The following is a 20,591-nucleotide window of genomic DNA, read 5'->3' as shown; positions in this document are numbered from 1 at the left end:
GATTTTACAAAGAATGTGATAAATTGATACAAGTCCATCAGTAGACCTTGAATAAGCAGTGACTGCATTGACGGCATTGTGCCTAGTTGGGATTGTGCGTTGGTAAGAATACTGAAATAAGATAATGCCTTGTTCTCTATAACTTACAGTTTAATATGGGAGCTAAAGTTACGTACATAAATCAATTATAATCTTAGGTAGAGAAAGTAAGAAGAAAACTATAGAGGATCAAAGGAGGGAGAGATACCATATAAAAAGATAGCAGGAAAGGTTTCGTTCTTAGAGCAATTGACATTATTACATTTGTTGCTAAAAACAGTACATATTCTGACCATCCTTAGACAAGCCATTTGTTGTATTTACTATCACAAAATACAGTATCTTTTGTTGGTGTCAAAACTGTAAAGGGTCTGAGATTTTACCTTACTTGTGAGACAAGTTAACCTGTCACTGTTTCCTAGATGCTGCCAGAAGTTATGAGATTCATGGGTCAGAGACAAAGAACTCTGTTAGCCACAGCATAGCATACAGCATGGCCGTCATGTTTCCAGTAATTTTCTTTGTCCCCATTAAGTCCCACAGCGGGTAGTGCATAGCATCCTGGGTAGATGCTACACACAGGGAGTATGTGTTATGCCCGATGAACCTCAAGCTTAGGAAATATGAACTCTCTTAAGGTGTCTGTTAGCAAATGTATTCAGCCTTTGTCCAGAGGGAGACATTATCTTTATTATCTTAGGAAGACTAGGAAACTAGTCTTTCATTTGCCCTGGAGGGAGGTTGTATCCCAATCTTTAAGCCTGTTTGAGCAGATAATGTAGAACAAAAGGTGTCAAAAGGTGAGTAGAAATTTTGTAGGAAATTGCTTCCTAAACAGTGTATTTAAGTAGTCCTAGAAATAAATAATCATTATGAAGCAGTCATTTAGGGGAATATAGGATGTAATACATTGAGGTTGTTTTACTGTTCTGGATACTATTTCAACACTGAAAAGCTGAATTTGGTATATTTTTCTAAAGAATTGGTTATCTCATACTTTGAAATTGTGTAAATACAGTGCAAAGAAGTCATTTTACATAATGAAAAAGCGATACGAAGTGATGCTAATATTTTAAGAATCGTCCTGCTTCTCCTAAGTGTGTTAAGAATATAAAGCATTATAAATGTATTTTCTGATTTATTGATGCTGATAACTGAATTAGTCATGAAAATATTTCCAATGATAGATGATCCTAAAATAAATTTGTATTTATACTTGTGTATATATAATATACAGTATATATAATATATGCTATGTATACATTCCACATATTTGTGTATATATATATGCACATGTTCTAGCATATCCTTTTGACTAGTTTACACATCTACAGTAAAGTCTTAATTCCAAAACTAAATTGAATCTCAAGGGAAAATGGGTCTTAGAAATCATATGAAAAAAATCTCACCCCAGGTGCAAAAATGTTTTGCAAAATAATGGATCACTAAAATTTTTATTCAACTTCACTTCTAGGAGGTTTACCCTGTAATGGTATTAGTGACTCTGTTGAAGCTGATGCAAGCGTGCATCTGAACCTAACACTGATGTGTTTATGTGATGTCTTCCTGATTCATGTGTGATTCACTGAGGGATCCACCGCTTCCATCATACACATCGATTCTAGGGTTTTATGTGTTGTGCCTTTGGCTTTTTAGTTGGTTTTGTTTCACACTCCTACTTTTTTCCTTTGTCATTTTGCTCTGTTGCAAAACAAATATACACACATGATTTTTTTTAAAGTTTATATACTGCATTAGGAAAGCAAAAGAACACCTGATGTTGAGTACTGTTAGTAAGAAACCTGGTCGGACCTGTTACACTAATAAGAATATCAAAGTAAGATGTTACACCTGTAATGCAAGCCATAGAATGCTTGTTTCTATGATAATACATAGAGCTATGTAAAAAGCATCAGAATAAAATGCCATTGACCCTACTTTTATAAATTCCTGATATTATTCATGTATCAGATTGGATTTGGCTACATAGTATGTGATAAGCCTCTTCTACATGCCTAACCTATTACTTTTATGGGACATAGCTTTAAAAAAAATTAAATCTTGACCATATGTGGGATTCAAATATATATATATGTTTTATAATCAGTTACATGTAATCAGTTATATACACACACACATATATATGTATATAGAAAATCAGTTTTCAAAAACTCAAATGACTGCAGGGGTCAATTAGGTAAAAGAAAAATCTGAAGCAAATCAGAAAGTTTTGATTTTTATGCAAAAGTTCTCATTTGTAAACGTTGGCGACTAATTAAAAAATAATTAAACAGTGTGCTCACTAAATAAAAAAATACCTCCAATCAGCAACATCGAATATTGAGTTTGATAACCAGAGTTTTTTGTTAGGCTAGCAGAGCACAGAATGGGATGGTGGTAGGTGGTAGGTGGAGAGAGGGGAGAAATCAGGGAGAGATAATAGGGACCTTACAGGGACAAATTGCCATAGATAGGAAAAGAGTCTGGCTGACTGGCCCAGGCCTAAACTATACTCTAATGACAGGAAACATTGACCCTGAGTTGTAGACAGATATCCCTGAACCCTTCCTCTGGGGACTTATGAGCACCCTGAGGAGGAGAAAGTTATGTGTAGAAATATTAATACCTTAAGAGCCCCAGGCTACTCTACTGGAAACTTTCCATTCCTTCACCAGAATGTTAACTTGGGAACAGAAAGTGATTGCCTAAAACAGAAGAGAACCAAAGAAATACTGATGTAGCCTAGCTCAAAGTGCCATGGAAGTAGAAAAAGTAGAACTTCTTAGCAGTCCTGTACCCCAGTACTTGTGGATCTAAGGAGAAAACCTTTGAAGGCAATCAAGAAAAAATTAGAGTATTCTCATGAGAGCCAGCATCTCCCAAAACAGAATTTACTATCACTTGGTCAGCAGAAACCATGAAGATGACACATTAGCATGAGATGATGCTCCCCAGAATTCTGAGAGACACAAGAAAAGGGCTCAGTTGAGCTTTTTCAGTCTGGGAGGGGGTGGGTGATTGATCGAGCAGATGTGGGGATAAACTTACCACTTGTTACACTTATATGGATCACATTTGAGTTCCAAACCATAGATCTAATGTGTTGTGGAGCTAGACAGAGAAACACACATTTTTTTGTTTTTAAAAGGAGGCCCCTCGGGCACCTGGTGGTTCAGTCAGTTGAGCCTCTGACTTTGGCTCAGGTCATGATCTCGCAGTCCCTATGTTTGAGCCCATCATCAGGCCTCAGTGCTGACAGCTCAGAGCCTGGAGCCTGCTTTGGATTCTGTGTCTCCTTCCTCTTTGTCTCCCCTTGACTTGCGCCCAGTGTGTGTGTGTGTGTGTGTGTGTGTGTGTGTGTGTGTGTGTGTGTCTCTCTCTCTCTCTCTCTCAAAAGGTAAACATAAAAAAAAAATTGTTTTAAAAAAGGAGGTCCTGAAGTAATACCATATCTTTGATAAAGTTGTAGTAAGGATTAAATTAAATACTGAATTTGAGGTGTTTAGTACAAAAATTAGAAAGCTGGTAATGCAGGTGTCAGTGAGGATACGGGGATATTTCTGGTGGAGTATGAACATGTTGCCATTCTAGAGAACAGTGTGGCACTATGTTAACAGATTAAATTTGTGTTTGCCTAAGACCCAGTATTTCTACTTGTGAGTCATGTACACCAATCCCGCTCCATTGGTACCATATGATAGCAATGATGCACTTTTATAGATCTCAGAGGGACATGTACAAAGATGTGCCATGTTTGTTGTGCTAGAGGTTTGGAGGCAGTCTGGGTGTCCATCCAGGATGTAAGAGTCATGCATCCTTTCATCCCATCACTTAGCAAACACTACCAAGTCCCCATATGCCAAGCTCTGGGCTCAGTGGTAAAAATGCAAAGGGAACTCAAGGTGGTGCCTGACCAGGAGGAGCAGACAGTCAGGTTCAGGGGAGAGACTGGACTGCAGAATTCAGGGCAGGTTAAGTACAGAGCAGGGCTGCTTGAATTGTGGGTGGCTTCTGAAAGGCTGATACTTGAAGGAGCCTTAAGAAAGACTTTTTTTTTTTAACTAAGTTTTAGCCTGTAATAAAAGCTCAAATGAAAGTGCCTTCATTATACGAATAATGATGTAAAGAAGATAAAGTCTTAATTTATCTTCTGAGGAAATAGAAAAAAATGAACACATATTGGAATTCCAGAAAAAATGAAATGGTTTTTCAGTATGGTTTATTTTTGTATGCATTTGCATAATAGTGCATTGTCTTTTATTTCAGATACACTGGCCTAGCACAGCACTAAAAATAGAAGAATGCATAATGAAAGGAAAAGACGCAGTAAGTATTACTCATTGTAAATTAAACACATCGTCAATTATATCCCTGGTCAGTCACAAGGGACTGACTCCCTAACCTTTTATTTGCTCCCAAAAGGCATATATGCAGTTGATTCAGGAAGAAAAAAAATATATGTACATGTATCCATATATACATATACATTTAGACATAGTTATTTACAAGTTAATTTCAATGAAGGGTTAGAGTAAAGCGAGTCAAGAGGGTCTTGGTTTTTGTTTTATTATATTTTTATCCAGTCAGATTTATGAATTTCTTATACTAATGCTTATTTCCTACATATTTGTGGAAAAAATAATTTCGGGTCAAATTTTAATTCAAGGGAAAGCGAAGTACATTCTTTGTGAGATTTCATTTTGCTTTGATGAGTCCATTAGAACCTACTAAAGAAACAAAAGGAGAGAAAATGAAAAGAAAGGAGAAGACAAAGCCAGTATGCATGCTTTACCTCTTCCACGATGTGCTTAGGGTCTCTCTTACTGGAAGAATTAACATTCCATCTCTCCATAACTTCCCTGCAGCGTGTGAGCTTGTGCAGGAGCAGTGGCCCCGACCCAGTTCTGAGCACACTAAAACATGTACGAAGGGACTTCCCTGTGCCTGGAGTAGCTGCTGATGACACAGTACACGTGTTTGGAAGAAGGCATGCACATCTCCTTTTGAAAGTTAACTTATCCTTTTTTTTCCTCTTTTTATAGTGAGAGAAAAACAAAAAACAAAAACATGTAAAAGGCTAACACACGTTACACCAACTCCTGAGTCTCTGTAGCAACTGGGTCACAGCCAAGGAGTGAGTCAAGACATTCTTGCTGCCTTAGTTCGTAGCATGATGCAGACTAATTGAACACACTCTTAGGCTATGTCATTGTCAGCCCAGCAGAGCCAAATGTTGTTCGTTTCATTCAAGGTGTGACAACGTCTGATGACATGAAAAGCAGGTGCTTCTAGTGATAGAATATTTTCTCCATGTCTGAATGATTAGATTTTTCCAGTGATATGGGTCACTCTCATAATAAAATGCTATGAGTTGGAAATTGAAGAAAATATGTCTACATGCTGTGGATAATCAGGGAAGTAGTACGTTCCTCATTCTTACCAAGGGAATGCCATAATATGAATCATTTATGGTAAGATAGTTCTGGTGACTTTTTCATTCGATATTGTTATATGAGAGACTTTATAAGGACAAACCGTCCTTATAAAACGTTATATTTCCTGACTATTGCATGTATTGATATTAGAGTAATATTTAGCATTAAAATAGTATTTTGTAACTTATTTTAAATGAAATAACAGTATCCGGGGTGCCTGGGTGGCTCAGTTGGTTGAGCGTCCAACTTCGGCTCAGGTCATGATCTCATGGTTCATGGGTTCGAGCCCCATGTTGGACTCTGTGCTGCCAGCTCAGAGCCTGGAGACTGCTTCCGATTCTGTGTCTCCCCCCCTCTCTCTCTGTCCCTCCCCTGCTCGCTTGCTCTCTCTCTCTCTCAAACACAAATTAACATTAAAAAAAATTTTGAATGAAATAGCAGTACCTAATTTACCAAGAAGGTGTTTGCTGTAATTAACTTAGACAAGTTGGTTTGAGCAGTTTTAGACTTCTTTTCATTCAGCCTATTGGTCATAAAACTCACCTAGTGATTTATGTAGTAAAATTTCATAAGCATATACAATATATTTGGTACTGTGTTTGATTAAGCAGGGAATAAAAGGTGTGTAAAATAAATACTATGTCCTCAAAAAACTTAGATTTGGATCCAAGTATAGGCAAACTAGAGCTTCTTGGCCAAATATACTTGTAAATAAAGTTTTAAAGTTTTTTATTTTTGTAAATTTTTTTGTAAATAAAGTTTCTATTTTTGTAAATAAAGTTTCTATTTTTGTAAATAACGTTTCATTGGAAGCCAGTTGTCCACAATCATTTTTATATTATCTCTGGATGCTTTCATGCCTTATCTACAGAGGTAAGTATTTGGAACAGAGACCAGTAAGTAGTTGGAACAGAGACCATTCAACTAAATATATTTATTCCCTGGTCCATTATAAGAAATTTTTTGCTGATTCCTGGACAGCAGTCTTATAGGTATAAAATAAGTATTTCTCTTGGTTAGCTTTCTGTATATTTCTTTGTAAGTTCTCTATAAAAGTGCTGTATGTGAATGTATGAATATGAATATATGACTTATTTTCCCTAACCATTAAAAAACTCAGTAATGCCTTAAAGTCTGTATATGTTTCCTTGACAGTAATGAAGCTTTCTCTAATTGTTGGTTTTCTGACTTTGTACTTACTCACTGTTTACATGTACTTTAAAAAAATAACAGCATTGGGAATAACTTAATTACCTAGTGGAACATATTGCCATGCAAATCTTTATATTGAATACATTTCTAGAATACCTGAAAAGTGACAGAATCCCATTATAAGTGTAATTCACACAGCGTGGCTAACTGCAGTGTGCTTTGGCCACCTCAGTCTGTTCTTCCACTGTTCCTTGCCCTCTGTCATCTGTCCCACATGCCCCCACTAGCCATGGGAGGCTTAAACATGAGATTTGTATGTTAGGAAATACAAAAATTAAAAAGGGCTAAACTTTTTTTTTTTATATTAACCAGTATCTTCCTTTTTTTTTTTTTTCCCTGCTATAGAGTGAATGTGCAAATTATGTTCGAGTTTTGCATCACTATAATAGGACACATCTTCTGACCTGTGGTACTGGAGCTTTTGACCCACTTTGTGCCTTCATCAGGGTTGGATACCATTTGGAGGTAAGATAAGTTCACTCATATCAATAAAAGTCATGCTTAAAAGAACTTTATTTTAAAAGAAAAGTAGTGGGTGGGGTGTCTGGGTGGCTTAGTCAGCCAAGCACCCGAGTGGGTTTGGCTCAGGTCATGATCTAATGGTTCCTGAGAAAGCCCTGCGTCAGGCTCCACGCTGAGAGCATAGAACCCTGCTTGGGATTGTCTCTCTCCCTCTCTCTCTTCCTCTTCCCTGCTCATGTTCTAAAAAATAAATGATTGAATGAATGGATGAATGAATGAATGAATGAATGAATGAATGAAAAATAAAAGAAAAAAAAGTTTGTGGTATTTTCTTTGGTGAAAAACAAAAACATTTGTGATGTACTGGTAAAATTTTCCTAAGTCAGAGAAAGGATCTCTCTGGACCTTTAAAATCCTCATCAGCTATAAAATCAGTGAATCAATAAATTCTTTATGTATTCATTCCCTGAACAAATTCATTTACTTAATTGTACACTTAAAAATATTACTTCATATCAAACTGTGTTCTCTGTTGTGTTCTTATGTAAATTTTATTAATGTAAACTGCCAAACTAGAATGCAACCATGAATATATGTAAAAATAAATTTATATAAACAATGTTACTACATATAGTATTTTATAAAGGGTATGCAAAGACGTTGATTTTGTAATTACTCTTATTTTTAGGCAGGTGAAGTGAGGGAGGTAGAGTTGGGAGCGATAAGGGAGATTACAAACTGAAGCTAAGTATTAAAGAGTGAAAGCTCTATGCCCCAGACCCACTACTAGGTGAAAGAAAACAAATCTTAGGTGAGTTCTGTCACGTATATAATACTGACCAACAAGTTGGCTTGAAGATCAGTCATATAACCTGTTTTGACAAGTCAGATGAACTCTCAACTCTCACTTATTTTATAAGGCACATTTTCAAGCACCTTACGTCACACTTTCACTCTGAAATATATTAAACGCTATTCTGACGTCAGAATCTGCTCCCTTTTTTTAGGTCAGAAGGCAGATCCTACATGACGACAGGATGCAGATAAAACATACATGTAGATAGTCTATAGTCTCTTGATTCTCATACTGTATTTATGAAAGGGCTGCAGTGACCCTAAAATATTTTCAGTCACCATATATAAAGAATAACATTCATTTCACTAGTGAAAAATTATTTCTGATATTCCTTATACTAGTTAACACTCAGGTGCACGTATAATTAGCAATATCTGAAGTGCTTACTTTAGCTGCCTTTTGAGAGAGCCTCTGATTTGAGATACTTCAGCTGGTAAGTGTCCTTATAAGCGGGATTTTTGATTAGTCTTTTAAATGGTAACCACCTCTCCTTGTAGATTAAAGCTAAGTAGCATACACAAACACATCAAGTGTATTCACTGAATTATTTTAAAGAGAAAAGACAGCTGATCTATTGGAAGAACTTTAAACGGAGATGTATAAGGCAAATCTGCCCTGTGCAGAGTCAGAATATTTACATGTATACAAAGTATACAGACAGAGGCACCTGGGTGGCTCAATGTTAAGCGCTGACTTTCAGAGTAGAGCTTGCTTTGGATCTTTTATCTCCTTCTCTCTCTGCCCCTCCCCTGCTCATTCTCTCTCTCTCGCTCTCTCGCTCTATCTCTCTGTCTCTGTCTCTCTCTCTCTCTCCCTCCCTCAAAAATAAATAAACATTAAAAAAAGTATACTGACAAGCATGTATGCATATATATAAAGCCAGAATATATACATTTTGTGCAGATCTATTGGCAACAGATCCTCTCAGTTTTCATTATCTGAAAATGCCTTGATTTCATTTTTATTTATGAAGGAAATTTTCCCTGGATATAGAATTTTGGGTTCACAGGGTTGGTTTGTTTTGTTTTGTTTTGTTTGTTTTTTTAGCATTTCAAAATGCTTCAAATGTCTTCTGATCTTTTTCTGATGTAAATTCCGGTTTCATTCATACTGATACTACCCTGTTTGCAGTTGCTTTGTATTTGAGGATTTTCTCTTCCTGTTTGGTTTTCACCGGTTTCTCCATAGTGTGCCTATTTGTGTGTGGTGGTGGTGGGAGATTGGTGTTTACATTTCTTGAAATACTGACATTTTTTTAACACAAAAGCATCTAATTTCACACATTTTTGGCCCTTATAATTCCAAATAATATTACTGCTTTATGCCCTCCTCTTCTTCAGGGTTTCTTGGGGGGCGGGGGGGCATTGTGCCACAAATGACTGAGATTCTGCCCATTTTTATTGTTTCTGTTTTCTCTGCTTTGCAAATTGGATACATTCTCTTGATTTATTTTCAAGTTTACTAATCCTTTCTCCTGACATCTCCAGTGGGCTGTTAAGCTAACCCCGTTAATGGTCAATACAGATATTGTACTTTGCAGTTCTAAAACTTTCATTTTGTTTATATTTCATTTCTTTAATGAGCATTTCCCCATATTTTTATTCATCATGACTATCTTTTTCTTTAAGCTCTTGAACATATTTTTAACAGCTGTTTTAAAATCCCTCTGTGCTAATTTTAACATCTGGGTCAACTTAAGGTAAGTTTGCATTGATTGATTTTTTTCTCTTACCTGTAGGTCATATTTTCTTGTTTCTCTGCATGTCTAGTAATTTTTATTGTGTACCAGACATTATACATCATATGTTTTCAAGATTGTGGGTTTGATTATCTTTTAAAGAGAGTTGATTTTTATTCTAGTAGGCAGCTTACTTGTCTGGACTCAAACTCACAAATCTCTTGTGATGGATGGCAGCCAAAAATCTCTTTCAACTTTCCGGACGGTGCTTTTTATGCTCTGCTTGCACGTGTAGTCAGGTGTCCACCAAGAATTTGGGAAAGAATGTAGACATGGATTTCAGGGCGCCTCCTCCCTCAGTTTTTGGATATCTCCTCTTGCATTTCAGCTGACCTGGTACTTTCAATTTCTTTTTTTTTTTTTTTTTTAACTCTCCAGGCTATTAAGTCTGGAGCTTTCTGCTTGAGTTCTAGCCATTCCTCACCACATAGATTAGGGGATTTCCTTGAATGAAAAACTTTCTTGTCTTTGCTCTTAACTATCTCTGTTTTCTTAAGATCATTAAAAAAAAAAAATGACTAGTTTGTCATTATTATCTGTGTGAGAGTCCAGACTAGCTGATTGTCATTAGCAGAGATAGATCTCTATTATAAGTCACCTACATAGACATGGTAGTGAACATTTTTTCTTGTGTAATTTTCTAAGTAACAATATGATTGAAAACACATTTTGAAAAATTCTGTACGTTGCATAAGAGGAGCTTGTGGGATATGATAATAAGAATAGTGAGAAATTGATTCCCCAAACTCCATTTGGAGGCTTGATAACATTTTATATGAGAGAATGAGAAATTACAAATTATTATAGGCAAGGAAAATACTTTATTTTTTTTAATGTTTATTTATTTTTGAGAGAGAGAGAGAGACAGAGTGCAAGTGGAGGAGGTGCAGAGAGAGAGGGAGACACAGAATTCAAGGCAGGCTCCTGGCTCTGAGCTGTCAGCACAGAGCCCGACGCAGGGCTCAAACTCACAGAGTAATGGACCGTGAGATCATGGCCTGAGCCAAAGTCGGCTGGCCAGCTGACTGAGCCACCCAGGCACTCTGGAAAATACTTTGTTTAAAAAACACAGAGGCCCACACATATGAGATTTGCAGACATTAGTAGAATAGGTTGTGGAATGTCAGGAGATAACACTGGGAGCAAATTGGCACAGGATTTTAATGCCAGGCAGTGGCATTTTGTTGTTACTTCTAAAGACACCATAGAGAACATAAAGGAATTGAGCAGATTGAATGACATGACATTAGTAATATTTAGAATTGATTCAAGCAGAGAGAGATGAAAGACAGAAATTAAAGAAGGCTATTACAAGAGTCTGTAAAATCATGAAGATATTTAACAGTATGGTCACAATAGCAAAGGAAAGGAAGTGTGGAATCAATGTGAGAAGCTGTTTAGTGGTCGAGAGGTTATATAACAACATTTTATTGGAGGTTGCTGATTAAAGGGAATTAGAAACCATTCCAAATTTATTTCTTGATGATTCAGAAGAAAAACAAGAGGGAGCTAAGAAAGCAGAGTAGGTTTTGTGAAAACATTTAAAAATGCTCAGTATTTCTCAGTTGTAACTTTTTCATTTCTGTGTATAGATATTTGAAACATTGATCTGTGTACTAGGAGAGGGTGTTACCAGAATAAGTTGAATTATTGAAGCCTAGGTAGTTAATTGTTCCATAATGTGTCTCCTCTCTCTTTCTCCTTCTCTTCCTCCCTCCCTCCATCCACCCCTCCATCTTACGCCTTCTCTCCCTCTCACTTTATCCAAGTACTTGGAAAATTCTATGATATAGGTGACAGTGAATGTCTAGGGAGTATGAGTGTAAACAGAGACTGAGCAGACAGAGTAGTACAAGGCACATCAGGTAGTAAAGAATTTATAATCACACTTGAAAGGGAAAATTATTGTAAATAATTTATTTATAATATGATAAAATTAAATTATATTATACATAATAAAATTAAATTATATTATACGTAATATAATAAAATTAAATTATACGTAATATAATAAATTATACGTAATATAATAAAATTATATTATACGTAATATAATAAAATTATACGTAAAATAATATATATTTATGTATATTATAAATACAATAAAAATTATTATAAAATGATAGCATCATCAATTCTACAGAGAGGGCAGTTTGCTAAAGGGATGAATAATTAGAATGTAGGAGATTAAGAAGTGACTGAATAGTGACAAAGTAAAGATAGTAATATTGCCTATTTAATCCAGAAGTAGATTCCTTATATTTCCTTAATGAAAAAAAAATAAAGGAAAGCTACAAGAAGTATAGGAGTGTTGAAAGAAGTTTTTTCTTAGGATAGCAGATAGAGAAAAAGCAGTTATCCAGTAAGAGGAAATGGCCACTTCTTGCAGATAAGGTGAGCCAGGTGGGAAGTAAGTTTTCTGAGGGGAACAGTGAGCTATTTAATAGATCTCATCAGCAGTTTGATTTAAGCTGATATCAGGAGAGAGGGACCTAAAGTAGAAATACGGATTTGAGAATCAGTAGCATGTGTGTGGATGTGTGCGTGTGTGTGTGTGTGTGTGAAAGCTGAGATCTTTAGGCATGATATCATTGCCTAGGAAGAGAATTTGAGTAAGAGGGGAAAATAGCCAAGTATGGAGCCTGGAAATACCAATTCTTGAAAGGCTTGTGGAGGAAGAAAAACCCACAAAGAGATTAAAAGTGAGTGACCAGGAAGTTTAGAAGGGAAATCAGAGAGTGAGACAGCGCAGAAATAAAGGAGTGATCGTCGAGGTTAAAAGTTTTGAAGAGTCAAACTGTCATTGGACCTAGAAAGTCTTTGGAGGCTTTTATGAGAGGAGTTTCATTAAAATGTGGATGCAGATCATAGTCTTCTGGCGTTAAAGATTAAGGCCAACTTTCTCTTGAAGCACTTTTATCTTTTTCACAGTGCTCTATTTTCTTTTTTTTTTTTTCTGTTTTCTTTTTTTTTTTTTTTTTTTTTTTTTTTTTTTTTTTTTTTTTTTTTTTTACTGAAGTGTAATATAAATGCAAGGAGTATACAGGATATAAATGAATGGCTAGATCATTTTCCTAGATTCAGTGATTTATTTTTTTGTTTTTATTTTCACCTTTTTCCCCCCTCATATATCATAAACTTTGGGGATATTTTTTGCTCGTATGCTCCTTCTAGTGTAGTATTCATTCTTAAAATTGTTTTTTTTTTTTTTAATTTCAAAACCCTTAATACTGTCACCTCATTTTTTAGTTTTTCTAATTTTTATTGATGATTTATGTTTATTTCTTCTTCTTAATTCTAAATTCCATTGAAATACTAAGTTATGGTTGGGTTCTTATCTGTTTTGTGCATTTTTTTTTTGACAGACCTTAATGGTTTGTGGTAAATATTACTCTGTTCCTTATTCTTGTTTCTTATAAGAACATTGTACTAGATTTAGCTGGATCTTTCTCTGTTGCCCATTTTTATATAGAATTAGTCTTTCTAAGCTTTTAAAAGGGAAGTGTGGGTCAGAATAGATGTCTAGTACCTTCACGTTCTAGAACTCACCATTCTGTTTTGTTCATTGAAGTGTTAAAAGAAGTATGGAGAGCTATGTATACACATCTTCTCGGGACTATCATCTTTTCATCTTTTATCAGGATATTGCTTTTTCTTTGGCCTTCTTTTTCTTGGACAAATGATATTCTACTTTCAGCAGTTTCTTCTTGGAAGGGGGGGTGCACTGGTGAATTCTGAGGGTTCACAGAGCTTCATTTTTCCCACAGACTTCTTGCAGTCACTCAGAGATCAAATCCACAAAAATTCCCACCAGGTTCAACTGATGTTCTAAAGCAATGCTACACTCCCTGTGAGCCCTTGGAAATTGGAGAGTTCTTTTTTTCTGTGGTGTATCAAAACCTGGTTGCTTCTGTCTGCTTCTTCCTGAAATATACGAATACCCTGTGAGGTTTATAGCTCATGGTGTTTCATCCACACCAGCTTGTACTTGGTTACTTATGGAGATGTCTCAACAGCCAGTTTTGCTCTAAGTGTTGTCAGTGAGCTTTTGGTTTTGCATCCCTAGTTGATCCATCTGTTTTTTCTGGGAGAATTTATAGAGGGTAGAATGTATGCCTCTGCTGGTATCGTTGCAGAAACTCACAGGACCTTTTAAATAGCACACTGCTCTACAAATATAGAGTACTACATGAAATACTATGTATTTGTGTTTACTTCTAATTTTACACACCTTCCAAAGAAAATGGAAGTTAGGTGTTGAAATGTAGAGGTTCAGATAAAAAGAAACCCAGCAGTTCAGGTATAAAACATGTGTTTCTAGAGAACTGGAAAAGGCCTTGAACTGCCGCAAAATTAAAAGTGTTTTTGTTACTGCACAACCTAAGTTTCTCTTAGAACACAAAGACTTTAGCAATTCATATTAGCATGTTACTATTTGTATTAGTTTTCTATAATGCAAAAAAAAAAAAAATCAAAAATTGGGCAGCTTAAAATAACATACATTTATTATCTCACATTTTCTGTGGGATAGGAGTCCAGGGTGCTACTCAGCTGGCCTCACTGCTGGAGGTGTCTTCAAGACTTCACGTATCTTTCTGGAGTGCAAGGTCATATTCTAGGTTCTTGTGATTGTTGACAGAATTTAGTTCTTGCTGAGCTGTGGGACTCAAGTGTCCATTTTCTTGGTGTCTGTCCCCCAGGGGCAGCTCTCAACTCACAGAATTCTACCTGCAGTTCCTTGCCACGCGGCCCTATCACAACCTGGCAGCATACTTCTTCAAGGCCAGCAGGAGAATATTCCTGTTTAGTTTACGAAGAGGGGGTGATACAATATAATCTAGTCATGAGAATTGCTGTACCATCCATAAACATAGAAAGTGCTATAGAGTAGAGAGTGGTTGCCACCATATTTGTGCTTTCTGGCCACACTGAAGGGGCGGGATTAGCCAGGACATCTTTGTGCGGGGCTCGAAATCTTGGGTGCCCTGAACACTCTGCCTACCATGTCTTACATATGAAAGAAAGGTTGTATTAGCACAGATTTTTCACAGGCTCTTTCTGGGGGGAAACAAAGCAAAGGCATAGGATAAAGGGTGAGAAATGAGTCATTTGTTTCTAAACTTTGTGGCTCTCCTCTTAAAAGAAGTCTGCATTCCTTTTTGCAAGAACCATAGGATTAAGGGATGAATATGTGGGCCATCTCCAAAATTTGTCTTCCCAAACATGGGAAAATAGGTTTATTCTTGCAGGCATGAACATTTGAATATACATTGCTGTCATATTTCATCAATGTAAGGTATATTTTCTCAGTGTATTTTTATTTTAAGCCTATTTATATCACTTTTTAAGTATGCAGACTAAATTAGTCACGCAACTATGCTTGGCTCCAAATACAATCAATAATGCACTTTTTGATTTTCAGTGTATGGTTTTGACACATTTCCTCTAATGCAGCTCAGCTATTTAAGTTGGGATATTATCAGCTTCAAAATCATAAGAGTTATACATATCCTTCGATCTAGTATAAATCTCTTTGAAAGTGTGTCAGTGTTATGCCCAGAATTCGTGATCCCCAAAGACCACTAGGGAGCCGAGTCCGATGCAAAAGCAAAGAGCCTTTATTCGAGCTAGCTCGAGCTCAATCCCCTACCTGCACCGACGCAGCGGTGAGATACCAGGGAAAGAGAGCGAGTTTCAAAAGCACAAAGGTTTTATAGGGGTCTAGGGGCAGCCGATTGGCTGGGGAAGTGGCGTGTTTTGATCAGGAAGCTTGAATGGGTGAGCGGGAGGTCACTCAAAGGGAGGAGGCGTGGTCTAGGTGGTGGACACAGAACAAGATGGAGTCGGCTGGCGTAGGCCTGCCCTTTCATCAGAAACTGTATTCAAGTAATGATCCTAACAATTAGCCCATGTTTATATTTCATAGACTGGAAATTTTTAATTCTGTAGTTAAACATTTTATAATATGCCGGTAAGAGGTTACAATTTAGACACAACAGGACTCTTGCCTTTTGGAGCCATATGTTTTACATATTGGCCCTTTAGAGTTTGAACTCTGTATTTTCAGTAAATACTAAAAATATCATTTCAAGCAATAATTTTTAAATATTCAAAAGAGATCAAAATACATGTTATGAATATGTGGATTTTTTAATGAAGTATGGTTTTTAACAGGTACTTAATTAATATTGGTTTCTTGGTCAGTTAAATTTTCCTGTTTAAAGTACAGAGTAAAATTCCATCGGATAGCCAACAAAACCAGTAACAGCTTCTTGTGGCTTAAAAATGTTACCCATTAGAGTTGTGTAACTGATATTAGTGTTTTATTTTACACAGCTGTGATCAGTATACCCATGCATTTAATATTCCTTGTGCTTTTCACAAAGAGATCTGTATATTTTTATTTCACAAATTATTTTGTTTAATACCCATTCTTGCCACACCCAGCTTCTAAACCCACAATATTACAAAGATTTTTAAATTTGTTCTTTCACTGGGCTTCTGTTAGGCCTCTGTTTATTTCCACTTGTTTAACTGCAATGATCATAACAGGTGAAAAAATGTAAGGGTGATAATTTTAAAATAATTTTGTAACAGTCAAGGGTGTGCATTACCCAGTTGAATTGAATAGATATATGAAGGGTTGCATCAAGTATTTGGGAACATGCATACTTTCAGATAATTTTAATAAATTAAACTAGCCTTTAGTTAATACAAATGTCCATCTTATTGGTCACATGTTTTATAGGGCAACCCTGGTTGTAATTTCCTGATCCATTTATGTGAAAGGGTATAGAAATGTCTTACTGATTTAAAAATCATGGCAATTTTTTATATCCTCCTTAAAACAAGTGATTAAAAGGCAATACGTATCACCCTATGAAATCAGGTTTAGGTTTCATTTTGGCCTCACTCTATATATTTTTCATTCTGTAGACCAGGTGTTGTTTATGTATTTTTGACTGAAAATGTCATTGAAATTATGGGCAATGAAAATAGACATTACCTTACAATAATACTTTTTTTTTTATTATTTTTAAGCAAGGAGAATGGAAATATGTATTAAAATGGATATTGAAAATTAAATGTGGAAGGAGAAGTTATTTATACTAACACAGTAGCAACCAAAGAGAATATGTTGATAGTTCTTTTAAAAAAGAAGACAAAAATGTTGTGAAAAGGAAAACAAGGCTCTTTTACATTTTATATTACATTGTATCAAGACTTATGATTTAGAAATTAGCATTAGAAGATTTAAATAGAACCAATATTTTAAAAGAAATTATATGGTTTGTCAACTGGGTCCTTAGTCATTGTCTGCATTGTTTCTTCTGCCTTCTTTGCTGGAAATCAAAAGGGAGTATGGTGCTTTCAATCAGGAGCTCACAGTCTGTTATTTTTGTGGTTTTTAAAACCCCTAAGGTTATTTTAAAATGTCTCCACAGAGGAACTGTTCCTTCAGGTCCTCTCTCCTGTCACTTTTAACAGTGAAAGCAGGTTACGTGATCTGGTGAGCAGGAAAACAGGATTCTTTGTCTGAGAATGACTGTATGAAACCTCTTGGTTTCGTATAGAAACCGTTTGACACACTTGACTTAACGACTCCCTTTTGCGTGCTGAGTGTGAGGCAGTTAACAAGAAGCCCCTCTCTCCAGCTCTGTGTATTGTGAGCAGGAGGAAGGTACCGAGAAAAACTGGGTGATGCCATGTTGCAGAGCAACTTCCCCTGGAGGCCGAATCAGGCGGGGCTGATACTGGTTCTGAACTGGAACTAATGAAAGAAGTAGCAGGCCATATCCACGGGGAACTGGGAGTTCTGCTCTAGGGCTTTTGTTCACCTAAAACATATGAATACATGGAAGAAGTCAAAAGATAATATGAAATAAAAGTGAAATGAAAATAAAATAAAAAGTGAAATTGTTGCCACCCAAACTTCTGCCCACCTCTTCCGTGGCACTCCTCTGATTAGAGTTTGATGTTTAGTTTTCTAAACATGGATGCGTGTCTGTATAAAAATAAAAAATGTGAAACTCCACTTGAAGTCCTGATTTCATTGGTTTTAACTCAAAAATATTTCATGGAAATGCATTATATGTTAGGACACAGTAATTCTGTCTCATTCATTTAAATGGCTGCATAGTATTTCATTGTGAGAACGAATCATAATGTATGTAATGAAGCATTTTATTTTTAAACTGTCAATCCTAAGCCTACAGTGAAGCAGAGAATGAGCATGATGCTTGAGGGGTTGGGCACCTAACGTGCAAATGAGCCCCTCATGGCTGTCGACCAGTTAAGCATTCATGTCTCTGGAGTTTAATCAGATGTTACAAACTGGCAGCCATATGCTGGATTGGGCTCACAGATGTGCTTTGTTTGTCACAGTGTTTCTTGTTTGTTCTCTTTTCAAGAGCCTACATTTGAAAACTGGTTGGTTTCACATTGTACATTGTGATTGCCATTGAAGTGACATGAAAAGAATCTGTTGGTGCTGAGTAGTTGCTGCTGGACCCTTTACATAGGGGCATGTTATTAACAGTGTTGCACGGTCCCCATCCCTCTCACTTACACCAGGCTCTTTTCTGGTTTGTCATCTCCACCTGGTGCTGACAGGCATTTGCCTTTGTTCCCCAAGCACCAGAATAATTATGAATTTCCCCCAGATCCTCAAGTGCTCGAATCTAGTAGTCACTGAAATAACTTTGGAGTGAATGAATGCGTGTGAATTAATGAATGAATGGGTTTTGTTACATTTCTACTTTGATGTAAAACTTTGTTTAAGGCACTATGAAGTCCAATTTGAGAAATTAGTGGAAGTTTTTTATAAGTTAGAATTTTTGAGTACCCTCCCCGACACATTGTTTTTCTTTTAATTATGTAGATTTTGTCCATTCTTGAAAAGGTTTGATGATGAAATGATAATAACAGGTATATGTTTTTACTTTTCTGGTCCTAAGAATATAAATTAGCCAGCGTGATATACACAGCAGAGACATTCTTTAGGTATACTTTTTTTTGTTAACTTATAAAATGCATACAGAAAAGTGTATAGATTGAAAAACAAAATGTACCCATGATTTGTTTTTACAAATTGAACCCATCTGCCTAACCAGTATCCAGGTCAAGAAATAAAACATCACCAGCTCCCCAAAATCTCTGCTGTGTACTTTTCCAGTGAATATATATTCCCTGCAAATAACCACTATTCTGACTTCTGTCACCAGAGATTAGTGTTGGCGATTTTAGAATTTTATGTAGATAGAATCACATAGCCATGTATTTGTTGTGTCCAGATTTTTTTTTTTTTTCGCTTAAAAAGCTGTAAGATAATCTGTGTCACGTGTAGTTGTAGTTCATGTGTTCTCATGGCTGGGTAGTATTGCTTTGTATAGATATACCTCCATTTACCTCCATTTATTTACCCATTCTCCTTTTAATGACTGTTTGAGTTGTTTATAGCTTTGTGCTGTTATTGTGCTACTCTGATCAGTCTTGTGCATGCCTTTTGGTAAACATATGCATATGTTTTTGCTTAGTATTTTCTGAGAGTGGAATTCATGTATTGTGGAGGATGCATTTGCCTCACTTGAGGAAATACTACCAAACTGGTTTCCAGTCATTGTACTGGAATGCCCTCCAGCGATGAGAGTGTTTCAATTACTCCACACTCCACGGACAGTACTTAGCTTTGTATGTCTCTTTTGTAGCCATTTTGGTGGGTATGTAGTGGTATCACATAGTGGTTTCAGTTTTTGTTTTCCTGATGACTAATAAAGTTGAGCATTTTTCTTTTTATTGAGGCTTAGAATTTTTGAGTCACTCTTGAAGTTTCTGATTGTCCATTGAAGATGTGTTTGACATTTGCCACATAGGTTTGTTGGGGGATTTTGTGAGGGAGCAAATATCAAGCATCCCGGTCAGTTTTGGGGAAAATAATTATCTACTGTTGATGATGATTTCTAGTATAACTCCTTTGCTTTTCAAAACTGATAGAAAGTTTAAAATAAGGGTTAGAAACAAAATTGGGGGGAATTGGTGAAAGATAACAGTTAGATTATATATAAAGAGATGAGAAAGAAGGAACAGAGAGGGAGGTAAAACTTCTGTTTCCTTATTATGATACTGACTTTTTTTTCAATCAAGACAAGTCTTTGAAAAAAGAGTTACATAGTTCTCATGACAAGGAACAGTCGAGAGATTAATGGCATGAGCTTTGGAATCAAGAATACCTGAGTTCTCATTTTTTCCCTGTAACTTAACTAGATATTTTACAGGCTTATCAATTATACTGTCTTCAGCATCAGTAGTGAGAATTAAATAGATACATTAAAAATTAAACATAAAAACATTTTAAGTATAAAATTATAATAAAAGTCACATATAAATAAAAAATACAGCCAATAGTGAAGTAAGTACTCAACAGAAAGTAGCTACTTTATATCACATTTTCCATATTTGAGCTTTGAGATATAATTATGACATAATTATTTATATAGGGGACATTAACAACATAATGAACCATGTCCACAATCTAAGTCTTTTACACAGAAAAAGAGACTTTCTAGATGTGGACTTTTGTACCTCATGCCAAAAACTTAATGTTATCGTAGTTTATCCCTTTTCACATTTCTCATACCGTGACGGATGATCTCTTTCCATGCTTCTGTGTGGACTACTGAATAATGGTAGATGTTTTGTAGTAGCTCTCGGTTGGCAGTGATGTGAAATGGATTCAGTTTTTAAATATTCTCCTAAAAGTATCTGAAGAAATTTTGAAAATGTATACCTTAGGATATTAATAAAATAATCTCACTCTAAAGATACATTTGATATTCATCAAAATTTAGTA

The 20,591-nt window shown here is 35.9% G+C and overlaps 1 protein-coding gene across 3 annotated transcripts in view; it reads left to right on the top strand.

Annotated features, from left to right (window-relative positions):
* Window positions 1-20,591, top strand: part of SEMA3E (semaphorin 3E) — a 239,088-nt gene that overhangs the window by 146,288 nt on the left and 72,209 nt on the right. For all 3 annotated transcript variants that reach the window (XM_045052316.1, XM_011280354.4, XM_045052317.1), the window contains exons 3-4: window positions 4,306-4,365; window positions 7,032-7,151. In XM_045052316.1, coding sequence (XP_044908251.1) covers window positions 4,306-4,365; window positions 7,032-7,151 — 180 coding nt within the window. The remainder of the gene's footprint in view (window positions 1-4,305; window positions 4,366-7,031; window positions 7,152-20,591) is intronic.

The sequence above is a fragment of the Felis catus genome, chromosome A2 (genome assembly GCF_018350175.1).
Source record: "Felis catus isolate Fca126 chromosome A2, F.catus_Fca126_mat1.0, whole genome shotgun sequence".
In the NCBI taxonomy this organism is placed as follows: domain Eukaryota; kingdom Metazoa; phylum Chordata; class Mammalia; order Carnivora; family Felidae; genus Felis; species Felis catus.
This window is presented reverse-complemented; position numbering and strand designations above follow the sequence as displayed.